Source organism: Biomphalaria glabrata, chromosome 18, assembly GCF_947242115.1.
Source record: "Biomphalaria glabrata chromosome 18, xgBioGlab47.1, whole genome shotgun sequence".
NCBI classification, from domain to species: domain Eukaryota; kingdom Metazoa; phylum Mollusca; class Gastropoda; family Planorbidae; genus Biomphalaria; species Biomphalaria glabrata.
The window spans coordinates 15,685,497-15,706,743 of NC_074728.1; the positions used below are offsets into that span (position 1 = coordinate 15,685,497).

At 32.5% G+C, this 21,247-nt stretch overlaps 2 protein-coding genes across 8 annotated transcripts in view; one reads left to right on the top strand and one right to left on the bottom strand.

Annotated features, from left to right (window-relative positions):
* Window positions 1–3,114, bottom strand: part of LOC106079668 (polycystic kidney disease protein 1-like 1) — a 360,015-nt gene extending 356,901 nt beyond the window's left edge. For all 4 annotated transcript variants that reach the window (XM_056017219.1, XM_056017218.1, XM_056017220.1 and 1 more), the window contains exon 1: window positions 2,647–3,114. The gene's annotated coding sequence lies outside the window, so the exon portion shown is untranslated. The remainder of the gene's footprint in view (window positions 1–2,646) is intronic.
* A 178-nt stretch (window positions 3,115–3,292) lies between these two features.
* Window positions 3,293–21,247, top strand: part of LOC106065932 (centrosomal protein of 152 kDa-like) — a 38,758-nt gene continuing 20,803 nt past the window's right edge. The window contains exons 1-9 of one of the 4 annotated variants that reach the window (XM_056017212.1): window positions 3,293–3,432; window positions 10,589–10,732; window positions 13,477–13,574; window positions 13,761–14,044; window positions 14,290–14,711; window positions 15,569–15,689; window positions 16,996–17,151; window positions 17,359–17,498; window positions 17,696–17,896. In XM_056017212.1, coding sequence (XP_055873187.1) covers window positions 10,622–10,732; window positions 13,477–13,574; window positions 13,761–14,044; window positions 14,290–14,711; window positions 15,569–15,689; window positions 16,996–17,151; window positions 17,359–17,498; window positions 17,696–17,896 — 1,533 coding nt within the window. In that variant the 5' untranslated portion in view covers window positions 3,293–3,432; window positions 10,589–10,621. Of the gene's footprint in view, window positions 3,433–3,590; window positions 3,642–7,692; window positions 7,711–10,588; window positions 10,733–13,476; window positions 13,575–13,760; window positions 14,045–14,289; window positions 14,712–15,568; window positions 15,690–16,995; window positions 17,152–17,358; window positions 17,499–17,695; window positions 17,897–21,247 lie in introns of those variants that run through there. The other 3 variants (XM_056017213.1, XM_056017211.1, XM_056017215.1) reach the window with 3 other exon arrangements.

A 21,247-nucleotide genomic window follows, 5' to 3' on the forward strand; every position in this document is an offset into this window, starting at 1 on the left:
TTAATCTTTTAAATATATAATTAATTCTACATAATTAGCAATTAGATGATGACAAGTTACAATATCAATTTATTACTAGCATTTAACACCTGATAATTTGTTTCCAAGGTATATTTATATTCTTTTTAGCAAATAAGCCCCCCAACCCCTCAATTCTAACAAAATTGTTGCCCCCCCCCCTTTAAAAATATCATTCTTAGCATTCAACACAATCCTTTATTCATCTTCTGAGGAGATTTGAAACCATCCACTAATGGTAGAGGAAAAAAGGTTTGGAGTAAATTACAAAAGTTTGCTGAGACTAGGAGCACATGTGGTGTGGTGTCCTGAATAGACATGGTGAAGGTTATCTAGGACTTAACAAGCAATTATAGCATATTACAGAAAGGGCAAATGTTACAATATTCTCCTCATGTTAAAAAACAAATTTCTTACACTGACCACCAGATAACTGGACCATCTGTATATCTAACTGATCTTAAAATACATGGTACCAAAACAATCTTGTAACATAAAAATATTTTTTTGTTAATTGGTACAAATGGCTTTTATAATATAAATGATGATGTCTCAATGAAGTCCAATTAACTGGAATTTTCAGTCATGGTAAATGTCAATATTAAATAATGGACAAACTTTTGTGGCTCATGAATGTCCACATGTGGTGCACACTAGAGTAATGCTGTATGCCATCTGATGCAATACTGAATTGTCTATACCATTATCTTGATAATAAGAGACACTACGCCAGAGTATTATTAGTAGATTTTTCATCCGCATTCAGCACCATCCAACCACATTGCATGATACAAAAACTATTTGAATTGAACATTAGCAAAAACACACAAGCTTGGATTCTAAACTTTCTTATCAAACGCCCACAATATGTAGAAGTGAACGGGCATGTGTCAAGCACGAGAGAGCTTAGCACTGGAGCGCAGCAGGGGTGCGTTCTGTCACCAGTATTGTATACCATATACACAAATGACATTCAGAGCTCATCAGCAATATATATTTAAAAGTGAACGGGCATGTGTCAAGCACGAGAGAGCTTAGCACTGGAGCGCTGCAGGGGTGCGTCATGTCACCAGTATTGTATACCATATACACAAATGAAATTCAGAGCTCATCAGCTGACACTCCCATCATAAAATTTGCTTTGCTGGCGACACAGCAATCATCGGCCTTATTGCAGGTGACGAAAATATGTACCATTCAACAATTAACACCTTTTACCAATGGTGTATAGATAACTTTCTAATTTTAAATTTTCAGAAAAGAAATGATATTGATTGATTTTAGGAAAAACAAAGACCATATTGCAGAAATTCAGATAAATAACCAAACCATAGAACAAGTACAAGAATATAAATATCTAGGTACAACTATCAATAACAAACTGTCTAAACATATACAAGAAAATTCACCAGCGACTCTTCTATCTCAGAAAGCTAAGAAAATTTAATATAGAAAAAACAATAATCAAACTTTTCTACACAGCAACTATCAGCAGTCTAATCAACTTTGCCATCACCTGCTGGTATGGTAATACTGCAGTGGCACAAAGACATAGACTTAATAGACTAATTGAAAAAGCATCATATATCACTCAAGTACAGCTACCATCTCTTGAATAGCTTTTTCAAGAAAGATGCATTTCCGAAACACTCACGATTCTTAAAGACAACCTGCACCCATTAAACCACTGTTACATAAGATCTGAACGAAGTGGTCGTCTCCTTTCCATTAGGACTAAAACAGAAAGATTTTAAAACTCATTTATCCCACTATCGGTCAGAGTGTTACAAGATGAGCTGTCGTCATCGAGAAGTATAGAAGTCAAACTCATAAAGCGCTGGTTGTGAGTGTGTATATGTGTTTCGTGTGTGAATGTTGTTCGTATTTGCATCTATCTATATTGTTTTTGTGAAGTAGTTACGCTGAGGTTGTCAATTGTAGTCAAACTGAATTTCCATTTGTTTGGATCAATAAAATTATCTTATCTTATCTAGGGCCTCTAGAGGCTAATCCGGCGAACACTAATTCGCTTAGCTCTAAATTTAGTAGTGTGAGCTAGGCTAATTTTCCATCCTATCACGTCGCGGACCCCTGTAGTTAGGGAGAAACTCATCTCGAATGGCTACAAGACTACTTTAAGACTTTTTAGTGTCCCTAAATTTAAAACCCTCATTAAAATGCTAATATCTCATTAACGGCTGTAAAGTTAAAGAAAATATTTTGCATACACGTTTTTTTAAAGCATTAGATTCTATATTAATTACAGAAAACAAGTATTAAAACAGTTTTTGTGATTGACCCCAAAACCTCTTCAGTTGGTCTTTAACATTCAATTAGTATAAATATAATAATAATGATTTAAATAAATTAATATAATAATTATAATAATGGGTCCTTAATAATGATACACACTCATTTTTATTTGACCTGACCCTCTTTCAGTCTTTGACATCATATTGTTATTGTAACTATGTATATAAAACATGTATTTTTATATATAGAATATAGATCTAGATCTCTAGATCTACTATTTTAGTATTTTTAATTTTATAGACAAACTCAGTCGTCAAAGTCACAAATGGATGACGAGTTTATAGATTATGTTTGCAGTTATTTCCTAGGACTAACCTTTACGGAGCTATAAAAATTGCAGCGGCAGGGCTTAACGTGTTCGTTTGACGGAAATGATTAGATCTAGATTACTTGTCTTGATAGAGTCTAGATCTAGATCTAGAGTCTAGAGTCTAGCTAGAGCGATTGAGGGAGTGCTGGAGATGTACAGCAGCAGTTCGTTTGTATACCGTACTGACAGATAGAAAAGCTGCCAACTTTGTTTAATTCTAAAGCCGGATTCCAAACAGTTTCAACCTTATTACCAACATTAGTACGTGTCTTGAACTACTAATTGTCACTTATTTTGTCATTGCTCTATTATTACTCTCTATAAAACACAAATTCAAAATCCGCAACTTTGTTTAAAAGTTAACAATTCAGCATGTAGATCAAAATACGTGTTTCATTTTATTCAGGCATATTTATCACTACTTCGATGGGATTAGTAACACATATTTCACATATTATTATGATATTATCAACAAAAAAAGTAATAATTTCATAAGTAAAAAAAACAAGTTAACCAAATTATTAATAGCCTTTTATTTATTTTAAATAAGTTCCAACTGTAGGCCTACATTTCAATAAATACCAGTAAAAGTATAAATTGACAACCTTAGAAAAGAACTCTTATTAAATGTAAGTTATTAAAAGCTCAATAGGGAGATCAATCTGTTTGTCAACAACGGTGAACAACCATGTCGGTGGTTTGGTATCGAGAGATTACTTAAACAAGATCTTAGTATAAGACCAAAATTATTAGACTCTAGATTTAAGATTAGAATTCTAGATCTATCTTCGGTAAGATTATCTAGATCTATACTATTCTAATATTAGTATACATAATACAATGATTTGAATTTTTTTTTTGAATGATGATTCAAATCATTCATGATTCAATTTTTTTAATTGATTCTAACCTATTCTAAAATTTCATGTTCAGACATGTATTTATAGACTCTAGATCTAATTATGATTTAGATCTAGATCTAGAACATGTACGTAACTTGGTAAGAAATGAAAGAATTGATTTTTTGAATGTAAATGATGTTTAAATATAAATAATAGTACTTGTTCTATTAGTAGATTAACTAGATTTTACTAGATTAACTAGTAACTAGATCTATATGATATGATACGATATCTATTTACTAGTCTAATATTATAATAATAATGTTGTAATGTCATTGATGATAATATTTAATAATTAATATAATTCTTAGTAATTCTATATTTAATAATACTTTTATTAGATCTATATTATATTATTTTTATTTATTTTATTAAAAAATAAAATTTTAATATAATTAGATTTCGAGATATTTAAATATTATTAGCCAATGGCAATGTTATTAAAATATTCTTTATATTTTATATACATTTAATTTCTAGATTACATCAGAGTCTATTCAAGACTGCTGTAAATTATAATATACTAGATCTAGATCTAAATATCAACTTCCCTTGACTTGAAAGTGATGTGTCATTTGATATTATCCTTCCTAGATGTGTGATGTTAATTAAAGGGAAACTCCGATGGTTTTGACAATTTTTGATATAATATGTGTTTTGATTTATAGATAATGAATATATTATTCTTTTTTTTTTTTATTTGCAAGAATAACTTAGTAATTGATGTTTTTGTGACATAATTTTTCTGCGCATCCAAAACAGTCAGATTTTCACTGAATTTCTGTGTGACGTCACAAGTGTGCACTCAAATCCTATAGATAGGGAGGCGCCAAGTTATACGAGGACGAGGAAAAAAAAAATCTTTGATAAAAAATGTTTCGTTAGTACATCATTAAAATACTTTTAAAAAAATTTCTAATGGTGTATAAATTATGACTATGTTTGACAGTAAGAAAGTTATGATTTTTTTGTGCCGTTTTGACCTAACATAGGTTGACATGGAAAAAGTGATGAGAGCTTGACGCTGGCTCAGCCGGCGAGACACACCCCCAAGGTCAAAAGTTAAAAAGTTGGAATTGAGTTTCGTAGACGATAGATCTACTTATTAAATAAGAAATTTAATAGTAGATCTAGTATTCGTAGTAAATTTCTAGCTCACAAATCTGATTCATTTATATTTATGAACTTCAGTTTTTTTTAAATGTCTCAGTAGTATCATTAATTGAATTCTTTGGCCTGGAAATCCAATGTATTGTTGGTACTGCACCTGGTATTAACTTCAATTTTTTTCAAATCCCATTTCCACAGCAATGAAAATGAAGTTGCTGAAACAGCTTCTCTCAAAATGGTTTGAGCATAAACAGGAATTAGCTAATGCCTTTGTAAAATATTTGCTCTTCAGGCGAATACATTTTTCCCATTTTCCCTTTAAAACTTCATTCAAGTTCATCTCTTGGAAACAAATGAAAAGAGACACTAATTTCTGTATCAGCATACTTGGACTTGCTGATTTTATCTTTGTGATTGGAACTACTGCAACAAGCTGAAAAACAATATTTAATTTTCTTCAAGTAGAAATAGAGGTTTAGATCTAGAATATTATTTATAAACAATGACCGATTATAAATCAACGTGGCGACTAGATCTAGCTGTGAAGCGTAACAATAAATGCGATCCGATAGGTCTAGATCTAGACTAGAGAGTTTATCGGTTATATAGGTCTAGATCTAAATTTAGCCAGCACCCTTGTGACGTCACGTTTTTAAAAACTAAAAACATCTCGCAGAACCCCGTTTTTTTGGGGGCGTGGAGAATTTTCTGTCTAATTTATTAAATATAAAATTTTCCGAGCATTTAAATAAAAAATGATATAATGTTTACTATTACAACTTTTTACGCAGAATTTAAATATGTCAATAACTAAAATTTGAAAAACTATCAGAGTTTCCCTTTAAGAGGTGTTCATACTTTATGGTGGCCTTTGGGGCTGAGTAGGTTTTATTGGGTGACATCTAGAGCATGACTTCTGTTTTTCCAATATTAATAGATAAACTAAAAGAGGCCTCAGCATAATCTATATTATAAAGTAGAATGTGAGGTGTATGTATGTATGTATGTTACTTATAGACATCAAAACCACTAGACCAATCTTGATAAAACTAGGTAGGAATGTTCCTTGGGTACTAACTTAGACCGTAGTGTATGTATTGTAGCCCTAAAACAAACTTAAGACCCTCAAAAAAATAAAGTTGTCCGACTCTATTAAAGCTATAGTATTTATGGATCTAGGCCATGGTTAACAATGTTGACATGAGAAAAGATCGAAAGGATTTAGACCTAGATCTAATTTTAAGAAATACACTTTTCGCAGATAGTTTTTTACTTTGACACATGAAAATACAAAAGAAGATCCATTGATTTCATTATATAATAAAATTAACCTTCAATTTTGTGTTTCAAAAGCATTTTTTACACAAATTAGTTTCTGATATCTTTGACTACAGATTTCCTGGCGAACATTCTTTCATTAGACAATACCGTAATGAATCGCGTACTAAAAATTAATTCGTTTAATTGTTTACTTTATAATCCCATCCCTAGATCTAAAACTCTAATTCAACTCTAAGATGATAAAACTTCTCTTCGCACAGAGAGTTTTATACTTTAAATTATAAACATATTAATTAAAGTCCATTCATTTCATATTTTGATCAAATAAACATTCCATTTTGGTTTTCTAAAGCTACATTAGTTTACGAAAGCTGCGAAGCCGAGTTGAGATAGGCCTAGATCTATATTCATTCATGAATTGCGTACTAAAAATTATTTCGTTTAATTGTTCACTTTATAATCCCATTTATTTAACAAAGCTATCGCTCTTTTCGTTTTTAATAGATAAGAATCTATCGACTGCGGGTAAACCCATTTTCGTAAAACTAGTTTTATTTTCGTATCGAAAGAGAAATAACGTGAAAGGATCATTAGCTAACTTTAACATACATCTAAATCCAATCCACTAGATTATTCAAAAGCATTTTTTACATAAATTAGTTCCTGATATCTGTGACTACAGATTTCCTGGCGAACATTCTTTCATTAGACATTACCAAATGGTTACACATTAACACATCTCTCTACTGAGTCTATTCCTAGGCCTAGGTAGTAGGTCTAAAACTCTTATTGAACTCTAAGATGATAAAACTTCGTTTCGCAAAGATAGTTTTATGCTTTAACACATAAACATACTAATTATTGTCCATTCATTTCATATTTTAATCAAATTAGCATTAAAATTTGTTTTTCTAAAGCATTTTTAATACATTTGTTCGCTGTTCGCTAAATAAAGCTGCGTAGCCGTGTTGAGATAGGCCTATATTCATTCATGAAAAAAGGTCATGCATGCGCAACACAGAATGAACTCTATAAAAGCCTCTAGATTAGTGTAGATTTAGATCTATGTCAACCTCAATATCTACTTTATACTGTAACACATGAACATACAAAATTAAGTCTATTCGTCTCAAATTTTAATCAAATATATGTAGGCCTACAAGCAAATGTTTTAATTTGAACAAATGGATTTAAGCCTATTAGCTATTCTGATTTGATAGCTTCATTCACACTATTTTTACATTGACACATTCGCTTTACTTATTACATTATTATTTCGTTTAATTGTTTACAAAACACTCTCAGTGATTATATCGACAGTAATGCGCAAATAAAGACTCGCGGGTAACATATTTCTAGTATAATATATGCTAATTTGTTGACCTTGAACTCAAGATCATGCTCATTTTGAACTAGTAGGACACAATCATCTGTTACAACTACTTCCTTTGTTTTTGTTTGGGACAGTAGACATTGAAGATTGAACACATCATCTGAGCGAAATCTGATGTAGCTGCTTCCATGCAGTCATAGCCTTATTTGATCCAACATTATACCAAAGAAGATGGTGAACAGAGTAGGGGCAAATACACAGCCCTGCTTTATGCCATTATCTATCAGGAAGTGATTAAACATCTCACCACTTAGTCTTAACTGGCCTTTTTTTCCCACATCAAGTCAATCAAGATGCTCAAGAATGGACAAGATGTAGGTGGACATTCGAGCTTGGTCAAAATCCTCCATAAGCCATCTCGACTGATCACATCAAAAGCCTTGGTGAGATTGGTTTAACTTCTCTCTGGATTTTTTTATAATTGTCGCAAAATAAATATCATGTCAGATGATAACCATCTGACCAGGGCTATAGTGCTTTTGGTCAAGTGGAATAAATCACTCCGCTGTGTCCTAGAATCAGTGTCTACCAAGTACCCTAAGTCCTTCTGTTTGAATCTGAGACCAGTTCTGTGACTTTAGAGGACTACATATTTTTATAATAATTATCAGATCATATTACTTCTGTGCACTGGAAATTTAATAAAATAAATAGATCTAGTCTAGTGACCTAGATTTGTGTCCTTGTAGTATCTATTTTAGTCTAGATCTACATTTCTTATTGTATGTGGCACTGTGTTCAATCTAAACTAGATCTGATCTAGAATCTAGTCTAATACAAGAACTATAGACCTAATCTACATCTAGTTAACACTTGATTGTTCGATCACTGGACTGTTCATGAATACTAGATTTAGATCTATTACCTAGTTTGTATTAAGAGGCCTAAATACGAGACATCGTAAACATCGTAAGACATAAAAGTTTAATGCACTGTGCCAGACTGTGGCTTAAAAAAGATATAGAAGATCTAGACTAGATCTATCTCTACTCTAGGTCTACAAATCTTGCCTTCAGAAATCGTCCGTCAGTGACACTAAAGCTTTTTTTTTGTTGTCATTATAAAAAACAAATTATCATTTCAAAAAAGGATGAAGCAACACTAATATCGCATTTGAAATCCGATCAGCACAAGCCAGAGTCTATTAAATCAGATGGTTGTTGTATTTTTAAAAAAGGCTGCCACACTCACAGTGACTTTCACTTGTTCTAGACCCACAACTATGCCGATAACCCAACAAATTCATACATTCTTTAATTACTGCTAAGAAGGCAATCAAAACAAAGTCTTTTGAGCACCTTAAAGACTGTTTGCCGAATTTGAAAGCTTCATCTCAATCACAAAGCCTAAGGTTTTGCAGCCTTTTGCTGACAGCAATTCTCAAACTTGTTCAAAAATCTCCATTGAAGAATGTTATTCTCCATAGTTAAAAATGGCGAAAGCCCAAATACCGTTTGCAAAATTTTGTTAGCTCTTTAAATGTTTTATATGCCACTAAAATCAACAGGTCTAAAATATGAGAGTTTGCATGTGTCAGGGTAGCATTATGAAGCTGGTCTTTCCAAATCAAGTCTATGTGGGAGAAATTATGTTGCGCAGGTAAAAAAAAAAAGGGGGGGGGGTTCCAGCAAAAGAGATAGAGATAGAAAGAAAGAGAGTGGGTCTTGAAAATTCATTATAACAGATACACTAAATCATGGGCTAAAAATGTATGTTAGGTTAAAATGTGACCTGTTTATTAAAATTAAAAAAAAAAAAAATAAAGCCTAGGAACAAATCAAGGGGCATAGCAGGTGCTTACTGCTAGTCAAGTACATTACTAATCATATGACCAGTATTAGATCTAGACCTACTTAAAAAAAGAAGGAAAAATATTTATGAGATTGATATCACATACTCACAGTTTTGTTGCCAACAATAAATTATGTATCTAATAATGTATATCAATAATGAGTGGATAATTCTAAAGGTGAAGTATATATATGTATATATACTAGCTGATACCTGTGCTGAGCTCCGGTTGAAATAGTTGGTATAAACCTATCAATAAAGAGGCCCACATTACAAAGCTCCACAACCCTATCACAATTTTCTAGTTCTCAAATTTTATGTCCTTTTTTTGTTTCTTTCATCCAACAAATAAAGGGCCCACAACCCCCTATTATAGAGTATGCACAAACACTTCCTAGGACTTCCCTCCAAACCCCACCATATTATATATACACACAATATTTTCAAATGAACAGTTTGAAAGAAGAAACATCACTATTCGCTTTTTAATCCACTTTTAACATATTTGTTTTTATTTTATCAGTCATGGATCTAGATCCTTATTTACACAAACTGTATAATACCCCCCCTCTAAAAAACACACACACACACACACTTTTAATAGGCCTACTTGTAGAGGTAGGTCTAGTCGTTTTACAATTGTGAAACACATTATCATTAACTACAGTCTTTACAATTTAAATTGTAGTTATTTTCTACACACACACATGCACTTTCATAAGATGAAAAAAAAAATTTTCATAATCACATTGACCTAGCAGACCATTCCAATTCAAGTTAAAAGTCTAATTAGGAGAGCAGTACGTTATGCAGTGTGCCTAAAAAGGGGGAAGTGTTTGACAGAGAAGGGGAAAGGGAGAGAGAGAGAGATAGAGAGGAGATAAAGAAAGAGAGAGGGAAAGAGTGGGCCATTCAATTCAACACATTAAATACTAGAATTCACAAGTTTAAAAGTATGTTGGGGATCATTAAAATGTAGATGTCGCAAAAAAAAAAGAATGAAAATCAATAAAGGTAGCTGGTTTGTAACTCTATATATATGCAGGTAAATTAAAGGATTTTTGCATGACAAACAAAAAAATAGCGATAAGATGTCTTATTTAATACACAGTTGACAATTATACTAACTACAAATGTATGTGCACTATATGTAATATGCAATTCAAATGTCATTTGCATCATTGTATTGGCATATGCTGCCTCCTTCTTTTATTTCATTAGACCTGCATTTTTTACTAGGATATATAATACTTTCTTGATGCCAGAAAAATGCATTTCTAAAGCTCAGAATACAAGAAAACACTTTAATATTGTCCTGTTCCACCCCTCCTTGCTTTAAATTAATTGGAACTGCACTCTTCTTACTATGAAAAAGTGCACTTTAGACACCAGGAAAAAGGTTTTCTTCAGCTCAAAATGCAGGAAACCTATGCATTAAATTTATTTTTAATTTTAATTTTTTTTTTTTAGCCATAGATGATTATTACTTGCACATCCTGATATATGATGAGTCTAAACGACAGCTTTGGGGGAGGTCCTGGAGTCTCTGCTTTTTTTAATGGAAAGGAAATAGAAGCTGATGCTCAACTTGAACAAGAACAAATTCAAAATGAGGTTATTTATGAAACTTTTTATTTATTTTAGCATAATATTCATTTTCTAACTATATTAATATTATTTAGTATATAATGACTCATTTGATTTAATCATTCATTATATAAAAATAAAGGTTTTTGTTTTAAAATGTGTGGCCATTCAGGAATATTTGTACTAGGGTTGCACCAGATCTGTTGTCAGTCTGATTTTCAGATCCGGTCAGTTGTCCAGTCATTTTTCACTATCTAACAATATTCATCACAGATCAGATATCACTGCTGGATAAGTTGGCAAGATAGTAAAAAGTACATTATCGTAACACTGTAGGACCTACATTTCTATTAATATTTATAAAGTGAACGTGGCTCTATTAATGTCTGTCATAGAGTAAAGCTCTAGATCTAACACTTCCTCCATATTGATAATATTCTGTACTATAAAAGGAAGCATTTATAACTTTGATTATGCATTGTTAAAATAAATAGTTTATCAACACGAGATACACCACCAACAAAAAAACTGTTCATAGTTATTTGCCACAGATGAAAAGCTCCAATACCACCTTATAATAGAAGAAAAAAAATTTGTATTGAAAGTATTGAAATTAAAATTATTAGATTTTTTGTATTAGTCTTATATGTTTATTAGGCCTATGAAAGAGTGTGGAGAAAAGGTCTATTTTTGAAGATGAAAAAAATGGGCATCCATGGAAAAATGTACAGCTGGATCAGAGCATTCTTAAAAAACAGAACCATCCAAACCCGATTCGAAGGTGCCATCTCTAGTAAAAAAAAGTTTGGAAGAAGGACTACCACAAGGTTCAGCCCTTAGCTGCACTCTCTTTCTAATCTTCATGAATGACCTCCCGGACCTCATTTAGGTCAATAAGGCAATTTATGCAGACGACCTTTAAATTTGGACTACAGAGAAATATCCAGTGCTGACTAGATCCAAACTAAATAGAGCCCTCACAACTATCTCCACATATTCAAAATTATGGAAAATGGAAATAAACAAAGAAAAGTCAGTTTATTCAATCTTTAGCCACAGCAACAAAACAGCAAAAAGAAACTACATCTTAAAAATAGACTCTCAGCCAATAAATAAAGAAGAAAATTCAACATATCTTGGTGTAAAACTAGACCAAAGACTGTCTCTAAAACACTTTATGGCAGATTTAAAAGAAAAGGCATCTTAAAGATTAAACATAATAAAACACCTAGCAGGAACATCCTGGGGAGCTGAAAAGAAAACCTTAAGACAGTTATACACTGGATATGTCAGATCTGTAATGGATAACTGTCTCTCCATACAAGTAGCTGCCAACAAAACCTATCAATCATCATTAGATACAATCCAAAACCAAGCCTTGCGGTTAATTAGTGGAGGTATGAGAACTACTCCCACAGCAGCCTGTGAAATAGACTCCAATATTGAACCTCTTAAGTTAAGGCGCAACAGAGCAGCATTAGAAGCTATTGAGAGATACAGAAGGTTGGAGGACGATCATCCAAATAAATTACTAACACAGAGAAATAGGAAAAACAACCAAAAAAAGCAAAGGACTTGATCCAACTTACTGACGAACTAGCCCTAAAACACCACCTACCCAATAACAGAGAAAAAATTACCAGGTTTTCAAACATTACACCCGGACTAAACTACAAACAACCAACCATCAAAACACATTTACTAAATAACACCTTAACAAAAGAATCAAATCCACTGGAGCTCAAAGTAGGCACGCTTGAAACAATCGAAAGCTATCAAAAAACAGCTATCCATATTTATACAGACGGATCGGCTTTCAAAGCTACCATCAATGCTGGTCTTGGTGCCTTCCTGGTCTTCCCTAAAAATAAACACTTTGAGATAAGCGCACCCTGTGGTGATTACTGCTCAAACTTCCAAGCCGAAATTGAGGCAATTACCATAGCACTCCAGACAGTGGAAAACAAATTATATGAAGGAGTGCAACCACCATCAGATATTGTTGTCTCTACAGACTCCCAATCTACTCTGCAAGCACTTAACAGTAGCACCTCAAACAGCCCAAGAGAGTTGACAACACTCATTGTGATAATCCACCAGATGATATCAAAATTAAATATCAATATTACACTACAGTGGATCCCTGGACACATTGGCATCATGGGAAATGAAAAGGCAGATAAGCTTTCAAAGGCAGGTTCATCTATGGAACAACCAGATAGACCTGTTAACTACCTCACCCTAAGGTCAATGTTAGTCAACAATCACAAAGAGGAGTGGCTCAACCAATGGGCATCAGGAAACACAGGCAGAGCCATGTACAGGGAAATGACTATGCCTAACAAACTGGACAGTATTAACTTCCTCCCCCGCAAAGAACAATCTACAATCTTCCAACTAAGAACAGGACACACACCACTATTAAATTACCACCTGAACAAAATAAAGTCCACACAACTACCCCTTTGCAGACATTGCGCCCACCCCTTTGAAACCGTAAACCATATCCTCTTTGAATGCCCCTCCCTAATCCACCTTAGGCAGACCCTACTTCCACTACAGCCCAACATAACCAACACCCTGTACGGCAGTGCTGAACAACTGAAGAAAACAGTACACTTTTTTTCCTTGGCACAGTCTGCAAAAGAGCTCACAGCTCAGCAGCAATAAAGCTGGCTAGAAGAAGAAGAAGAATATGTTTATTAGCCCATAAGGAAGATAAAACTAGTAAAATAGTTAAAAAATTTTATGTTTTTTTTTTTTTGTTTCAGTTCAACCATGCCATTGCATCTGAACTTAAGGATTTATTTAAAGATTTTTCTGAGACACTTTCTGAGGATGAAATTTTTGATGAAAGTCACAACAGCAGGTCAAGTTTTTTTTTCTTGTAATAGCTTTAATTTTAAATTCTATTATTCATTCTTCCTTTGTAATTAATCATTCATGTTTTTGTTTTATAATTTTAAATTATTCAATGCATTTTTTTCATGTAATTAATCAAGCAATCTATCTTTTTATCAGTAAGTTATCTATATCTTCTATATTTTGTTTACAGTCATGTTTCTCAGTATGAACAAAATCTTGATATCAGGAGAAATGGACAATTACTAATGTCACCCCCTCAAAGTTTGCAGTGGAAGTCTTCAGTCAACCCTGATGGCATTAGCAAACAAAAAAAGTATGTAAATGATGAAAGCTTTAAATCTCAAGACAATGGAGACATAGAAACAAATGCAAACCACAAACTTGATTACAGAGGAGTATTACATACTCATAATGGTCACAATCAAGATATATCAGGATCTTACTTAAGCTTACTTAATTCATGCTCTACTATAGGTAATACCATCCATAGTTCTGTATGTATAATATAGCAAGTAATACAGTGTGTTAATATATATTTATACTATTTTTCTTTTTACTTACATCAAGTAATGCCATGGATTAATACTCTATTGCATGTAATTCTTAACATGATTATCCAACTTAAAACAACTAATGCTGTATATAATTCCTAGGTTATCTTTATATGTAATTTTTATTTATAATGGGAAATATAGTAAATGATTATTTATCTCTGATAGGTAATACTGACAAGAAGTATGAACAGTTTCAAAACTTTGTTAATCCAAGAAGTGAGACAAATGTATCCAATGAAAAGAACCAAGACTTCAGTGTTCTTGTGGCACAAACAGACTCCCAGAAAATTGGTAATGATGAATGGATGCTACAGATTAAAACACCTGTATCAGTTTCTCACCATTATTATCCTTCCATTCAAAAAAACATAGTCACTGGAAACAATGACAGATTTGCTGTAAAAGCAAACAAAAGACCATCACCAACTGTTAGTCAAGCAGCGTATTCTAATAAAAATCCTTCAGAATCTGCTGTGCATTTATTTCTTAAATCACATTCTCCATCTCCACCTCCTTTACCATCCACTGCTCCTCCATCTTCTTGTGCTGTTCAGCCCCTCAATCAAGGGATAATGCACATAAATGAGGTAAGTAGTGAACAATTGTAACTGTCTTTACATTTCTTTATGTGATAAAATTCTAGCTGGCTTATGCCACTTGATAGTTTTGATACTACATAATAAAATATATTGTGGTCCCTTGCCACTTTGCACTTTACTTTTTGTGGCTTCATCATTTCACTAGTTTTCAATAAATATTAATGAGAAAAATAATTTGCAGACCTTCGCTTCTTCGTTTCTGTGGTACTTGATTTCCATGAAAACATCTAAAATTGTATTAAATAAACATAAATAAATATATACAAATTTATTACAAATATTAACTAACAATAAAGTAATGTTATAGATAATTAAAAATTAGAGTACGAGTCATATGGTACAAGTATTTACACTTGGAAATGGAAAGTATCATCTCCTGCTTGTGACGACACTCGCATACATGGGATAGTAAACAAAGCAATATTGGTTGGTTGCTAGAGAAGGGACCAACCAGAGAGTACTGCTTTGTTTCCCGGTTTCTGATTGGCTCATTACAGTAGTGCCTTGTTTGCCATGATGCATCATCTGATCATGTGTCCTTAGCCAAATAAATATAAATAACTGCCATTTATTTACCATAACTGGAGGAAATTCTTTTTGTCAGGGATTTTAGTAACAGTTAAATAAACAGTATTTATTTAATTATACTTCAAACGCTGTGCTTAGTGCCTCATTTTTTTATGTACATGCATTTTTTTCTTTTTAATTCACTAGCATAAGTATTTTGACCCTTAAAAAACATTTGAACACATAAATAAATTATTGGTTTGTATCAATTTTATTATCAAACTTTGTATTTTATAAAAATTTGTTTAAATATTATTTGCCTTGTCTTTTTATAATAGCTTTCAGATACTTCAGATGAATCATACTCTCAATATAAAGTTTTTTATGCAAATAGACGAGAAGATGCAGGGGAGGAGCAATATTATATACAGACTGATCAAATAGATTTTTTTCAGAAAGGTAATATGTGATGATGATGTAAATGTATGGCTGTAGTAGTCTGAATCTAGTGACTAGTGTTCTCTTTACTTTCATGTGTAACATCCAGTAATTTCTTCTACAACAAAATTATTTAACCCTGGGCTAGGCAATTATCGAAAAAGAGTCAAATGTTTGTTTGCATGTTTTTCCTTATCAAAATAATCTTAATTTTTCTCTAAGTAAATGGATGTCTAGCTATATTTAAAATATGATTAGGTAGATGTATCAATAAGTAATTTTAATGTATGATATGCATTTTATGTTGTTAGTTAGATTCAGTCTGTATTGTAATTCATTCTAATTTGAAGACTTCTTTTATGGAATTGTTTTGTTAACAACTAATAAACACATGCTGTAAACTTTGTTATTTATGATTTAGTACTATAAAAACTAATGAAGCAAAACTTTTACTGTCTCAGAATGGGAGAGGTGAAAGAAAGTTTGAAGACATTTTTTTGTATTGCTGAAGAATAGGTAATCAAAAAATAAACAAAAAACACTAGACATCAACTGAATGATAAATTGCTTGACTTTCAAATCCAGAATTCTAATGCTGAAATCTAGGTGAATGTAGATATTTTCAATTGAGAATTTTAAGAACATCATCTTCAAGTACATCAAGCTACAATGGGTACTTAATCTTTGTTTGGAAAGTAAACATGCTGTTTGTATTAATTGGCTATTGAAACAGAAACACTTAACATCATCTATTCATGTGCTGCAATAAAGAAAGGCTGCCTCAACTTTTGCTATACTCATCAATTATCAGATTATGTTTACAAAAAAGCATATGAATTTAAAAGCTTAAGCACTTTGCACTATTTTAATTAAGCTAATAATATGTGCCATAAAAAAAAATATGATCATTTTATTTCTGGTTTTAAATATACAGCCAGATCCAGATTACAAAGGGTAATAAGAGTGCCATTTTGAATGTAATGCTTTAACTCAGAATCCTTGCAGCTATACTCAAACATGGGAAGAGCTTTAGGAGTCTACTTTGAAAAAAAAAAAGGGGGCTAAATTATCAATAGGTACCTTGCAGCAAACATTGCAACACCCTGACAAAACCTGTGATGCAGCTGGTTGCTTTGCCCACATTAGTTGCTTGGGGGGGGGGGGACTGCAGTGAGGGCAACTATAACTGATGCACAGGCTTTTATCTCATTTCTGTGAGATGAACCATAGTTGCTTTGTGATTGAAACTGGCCATAGAATGTCGTAATGTAAAATCTCATTTTAAGATAGGATATTTTTTTCAAATCTAATTTTTTTTACTTTTTAGATTTGCCAGAACAACTGAGAACTTATGAACAAATAAATATCTTGTATAAAGCAAGAGGGAGAGAGATTGAAGAACTGACCAAAAAGCTAGAAGAAAAGGAAGAAGATATGGGCAAAGAAATTCGATCTTTAAAACACAAGCTAGCTCTGGCAACAGGTTTTGTAACAAACTAATAATTACTTTCTCTGTTGTTAACTAGTCTTCAAATATTGATCTTATATTTGTAGTTAATCTTTCAATAGATCATATTATCATTTATCTTTTTTTTTATTTCTCACATTTTTGACAATAGCATCTTAGATTTAAAAAGATATCCTTAGTAAACAAAAATATATATATTATTTAAACTTTTTTTTATATCAGGAAATGCTGAAGGAACAACTGAAAGCCTAAAGAATTGCAAATTTCTTCTACAACAAGCTGAAAGTGAAAATGCTGCAGCTACTGGACAAATCAAAGCTCTTGAAGCACAAATAACAGCATACAAAAATTCAAAGGATGAGGTCAATATGCATTAAAAAAATATATCAATGAATTTTTTCTCAAAGAAATAAAACAAATGATTTATTTAAATGTATTAATTCACTTCACATTACGAGTTTGAGAATGCAAAAATGTGATTAATAGCAAGTTGGTAAATGAATTATACAAACTTAAAAGAGATGATAATTAAGATTAATTTAGGCCTTTTTTTTTACAGCTTTTAAAAAAATTGCAGACTGCTGAATCAACAGTTGAATCTCTTACCCATAACATTGAAGATCTTCAGAATTCTGACAGTATAAGTAGAGCACGCATTGATCATGAAAACATGCTATCTAGCCTGACACAACGCTATGAAAGAGAGCTACTTAATGTTAAAGAGAAGTTAGATGAAACTAAAAGTGCTTTAGAAAAAAAGGTATAGTTATAAAAATTGTTAAAGTTCTACTAAAACATTTCAATACTAAAATATTTTTACAAGTTTACATTTGGATCAATTAATTACTTTTACAAAAGTTCTCTATAATGTTTCAACAGCCTTTATGTGGGTGATTAAAAAATTTTGTTTTAATATTGAAAATATACAACCATATGTTAATCTATAAATTTATATCATGAACACATTTTATTTTACTTTGAAAGAAAAATTGTTTTTAAATTTTACTTTGAAAATAAAAGCGTTGAAATTTTTTTAAAGTGATGATTTAATGATTCAATACATATTGTGATATTAGAACCTTTTATAAGCTGTGATAATGAATAATACTGAAGCAAAAGATTTAAGAGGTGAATTCCTCTTTTTTGAAAGCCCTAGACTAAAATCCATTGGTTGTGTACAATACACATGTAACCATGCGGATCAAGAGCATGTGGCTTTCCAAATCTGTTGCAAAAAAGTTAATTAAGTTTGGGACATTCAAAAGAATGCAGCAGAGACACTGTGAGTTAAAGTTCAGCCTGAACCAGTATGAATCAACAGGACAATGGCCTATCCTGCAATAGCCTGTTCAGACCTCCACCATAGGAAGGTCCATTCAGGGTGCCTTTGATGCTCTGTTGAGAGGCACCTTAGGAGACCGATAGTGAATGCACAAATATGATGACATTAAGTCAAAAGGAGACTTTAAACATGTAAAATAGTTGATGCTAGGCTTTCGTAGAGGTAACATCTATAATGTTAGTGACTGAGACTAGCCCATTCCCTTTTTGAATGAAATCATTATATTAGTTTCTGTACTTGACTTCAGTTTCTTTAATCTTGTATATGTCTAGTTTATCTGTTGGTTAATACAAACTCAACACAAGTAACAATATGCGCACAGAAAGATGCATGCAATCTACTGATCATCAACAATTCAACAGATCCATTTTAGACATATTACAGTTCTTAGATTCCATGGTCTGACAGTGTCGACAATATGGGGCTATGGGCTGAGATTTGTTTATTTCAAAGCTGCAGAAATTACCATAGCCAGCTCTTTCAGAATCTAATGATGCTGACTCATCAGTAAATGCAAATTAGAACCCTGGACCCCTTTGTTCAGAAGTCAATCACCCCTTGGCCACCATGTTCTCCTTGTAAAATGCTATACTAGGGTCTTAGGTGTATTTTTCTTTTTAGAAAATTTTTATCTAATAGATTTTTTATAGATATTGATAATGTTCTAATCTATGGTAAGGTAATTCTATCTCATGAGACACCTGGCTACCCTGTTGTGTGGTATGCACTCTGCATTGTTGCGTCTATAGTCCCAGGTTCAAACCCTGCAAACTGCAATCCTCATCATTCTGTGTCCCAAGTCCTGCCCCTTATTTCAATAACTCATTTTGAATCAGCATTCCATCCTATGAGATTTCAGTCTGACATTTAAATTCCAAAACTGTGATTATCCTTAGCATTCACTCTAAACCAGGAGTGGGCTAATTGTGGCCTTCAAGTAAACTAAGATTATGCTTATTGGCTATGCTTCAATTAACTATATCTAAGATAATCTCTGGTCAGTATTTAGACAATGTGTTGAGTGTTGGGTTGGCTTGGAACTAGATGGCTAGTGTAACAACTGATGGTGCTCGATCTTTGACTGAGAAAAACAGTTGTTTTTTTTATAAAGAATTTCCCAACCATAAACTTTAAACATGAAAGTTTGCACAAATGTACATAAAATATCAACAAATTATCATGTATTTTCACTTATAATCAAACTGATCTGAGGTAGGGGTCTTATCCACAGGTAGTTCCGACAAGTACTTGAAGATTTAAAAACATAATATTCCGATGTATCCGCTGGCTTAGTAATAGGCAAGGTTATGAGAAGAATATAAAATCCCAAGGACGAAATTTTTATATAAACATTGACTGTGATTTTGTAACTAATATTTCTAATGAAGAGTGGAAGACAGCGTGTTTTTCATAATTACTGTTGAAAATGGGTTGTTTGCATATGAACTGTAAGTCCATGTTGAATCTTTTCAAACCAAGCTTTCCCAATTCTCCAGGCAAGCAAAAGAAAACACGTTTTGACATTTTCCTTTGCTGGAAGGTGAAACTATTTTTAGTGGAATGGGTAAAAGTACAAGACTTACTTAGATTCCTTAATTGTGGAAAGCAAATTTTATGACATCAAGAACCAGTTTTCAATACCATCAGCTCTCCATTTAGTGCAGAAGCTGATTCAGCTCCAGAGAGCATAACTCCAAACAAATTATGACCTGAAAGGGAAGTTCAGGTCAGTTCTTCAGCGGGAGTTTTATAGGTGCAGGGGAAGCTGAATTTCCACTGTTTAAAAAAAATTGCTGCTTTGTCTTCTTCTTCTTCTAGCCAGCTTTTTGCTGCTGAGCTGTCAGCTCTTTTGCAGACTGTGCCAAGGGGTCGGAAACCTTTTTGTATTGAGGGCCGCATTAAAAAAATTGGGGAATAGGGGTCGCTAATTGTTACATAAGGCCTAATCACATGTCTGACATCTATCAACTAGCATCAACATTCAAATTCAATGCAAAATATGCAATAGCTGGTGGCATATGCACCCTAACTTAAATGCTGAACAACAGCTGTGGGCTGTGTACTATAGGGCTATAGAAATGTTATTGTGTCCATACACACTTAAAGGTAATAGAGACATGTCTGTTGTTATTTGTTTAAATAATTAAATTTAATGTTATTTTTTCAATCATTGCTTTTCTTTTAAAATAAATTAACATACTGGACATTCAGAAAGTTTGGCCAGGTCATTTTTTATTGTAGTATAGATAAAGGAGAGAAACAGTGGATGTAAATCTGTATCACAACCATGTGAATAACTAGGTGTTACATACTGACAAAATTATGAAGCAGAGATTGAAGACAAGTTAGACTAGGTTTAAAGTGTTATCATTATGAATGAAATGTCTAGCTGCTGTTTTTTTTTAAATTGTATTATTTATATCAATATTTTATTTGCATTGTCTGCAAGTGGTTGTATAGCATCCACAGGGGATTAATAGTGTCTGTAATGAGGTAAAACACAGACCCAAGTTAACTTGTATTATAATATATACTAAAAGAGGAAATTTGATATGGGCAAATGGCCGATGCGCTTTTGGCTACTTTCATTTTTTTTTCCCTAGGTTGAAGCATTACAAAACTATGAAAGAAAAAGTAAAATATGCTGTAATTGTGTCCAGAAGTGGCAGTCTACTAAAGATGCTGTAGTTTAGTGGCATCAGGGTCTACTCATTTTTGGCAGATATCTGGAGCTATGGGGTGCTACTATTGTGGAAGAGTTGAATATTT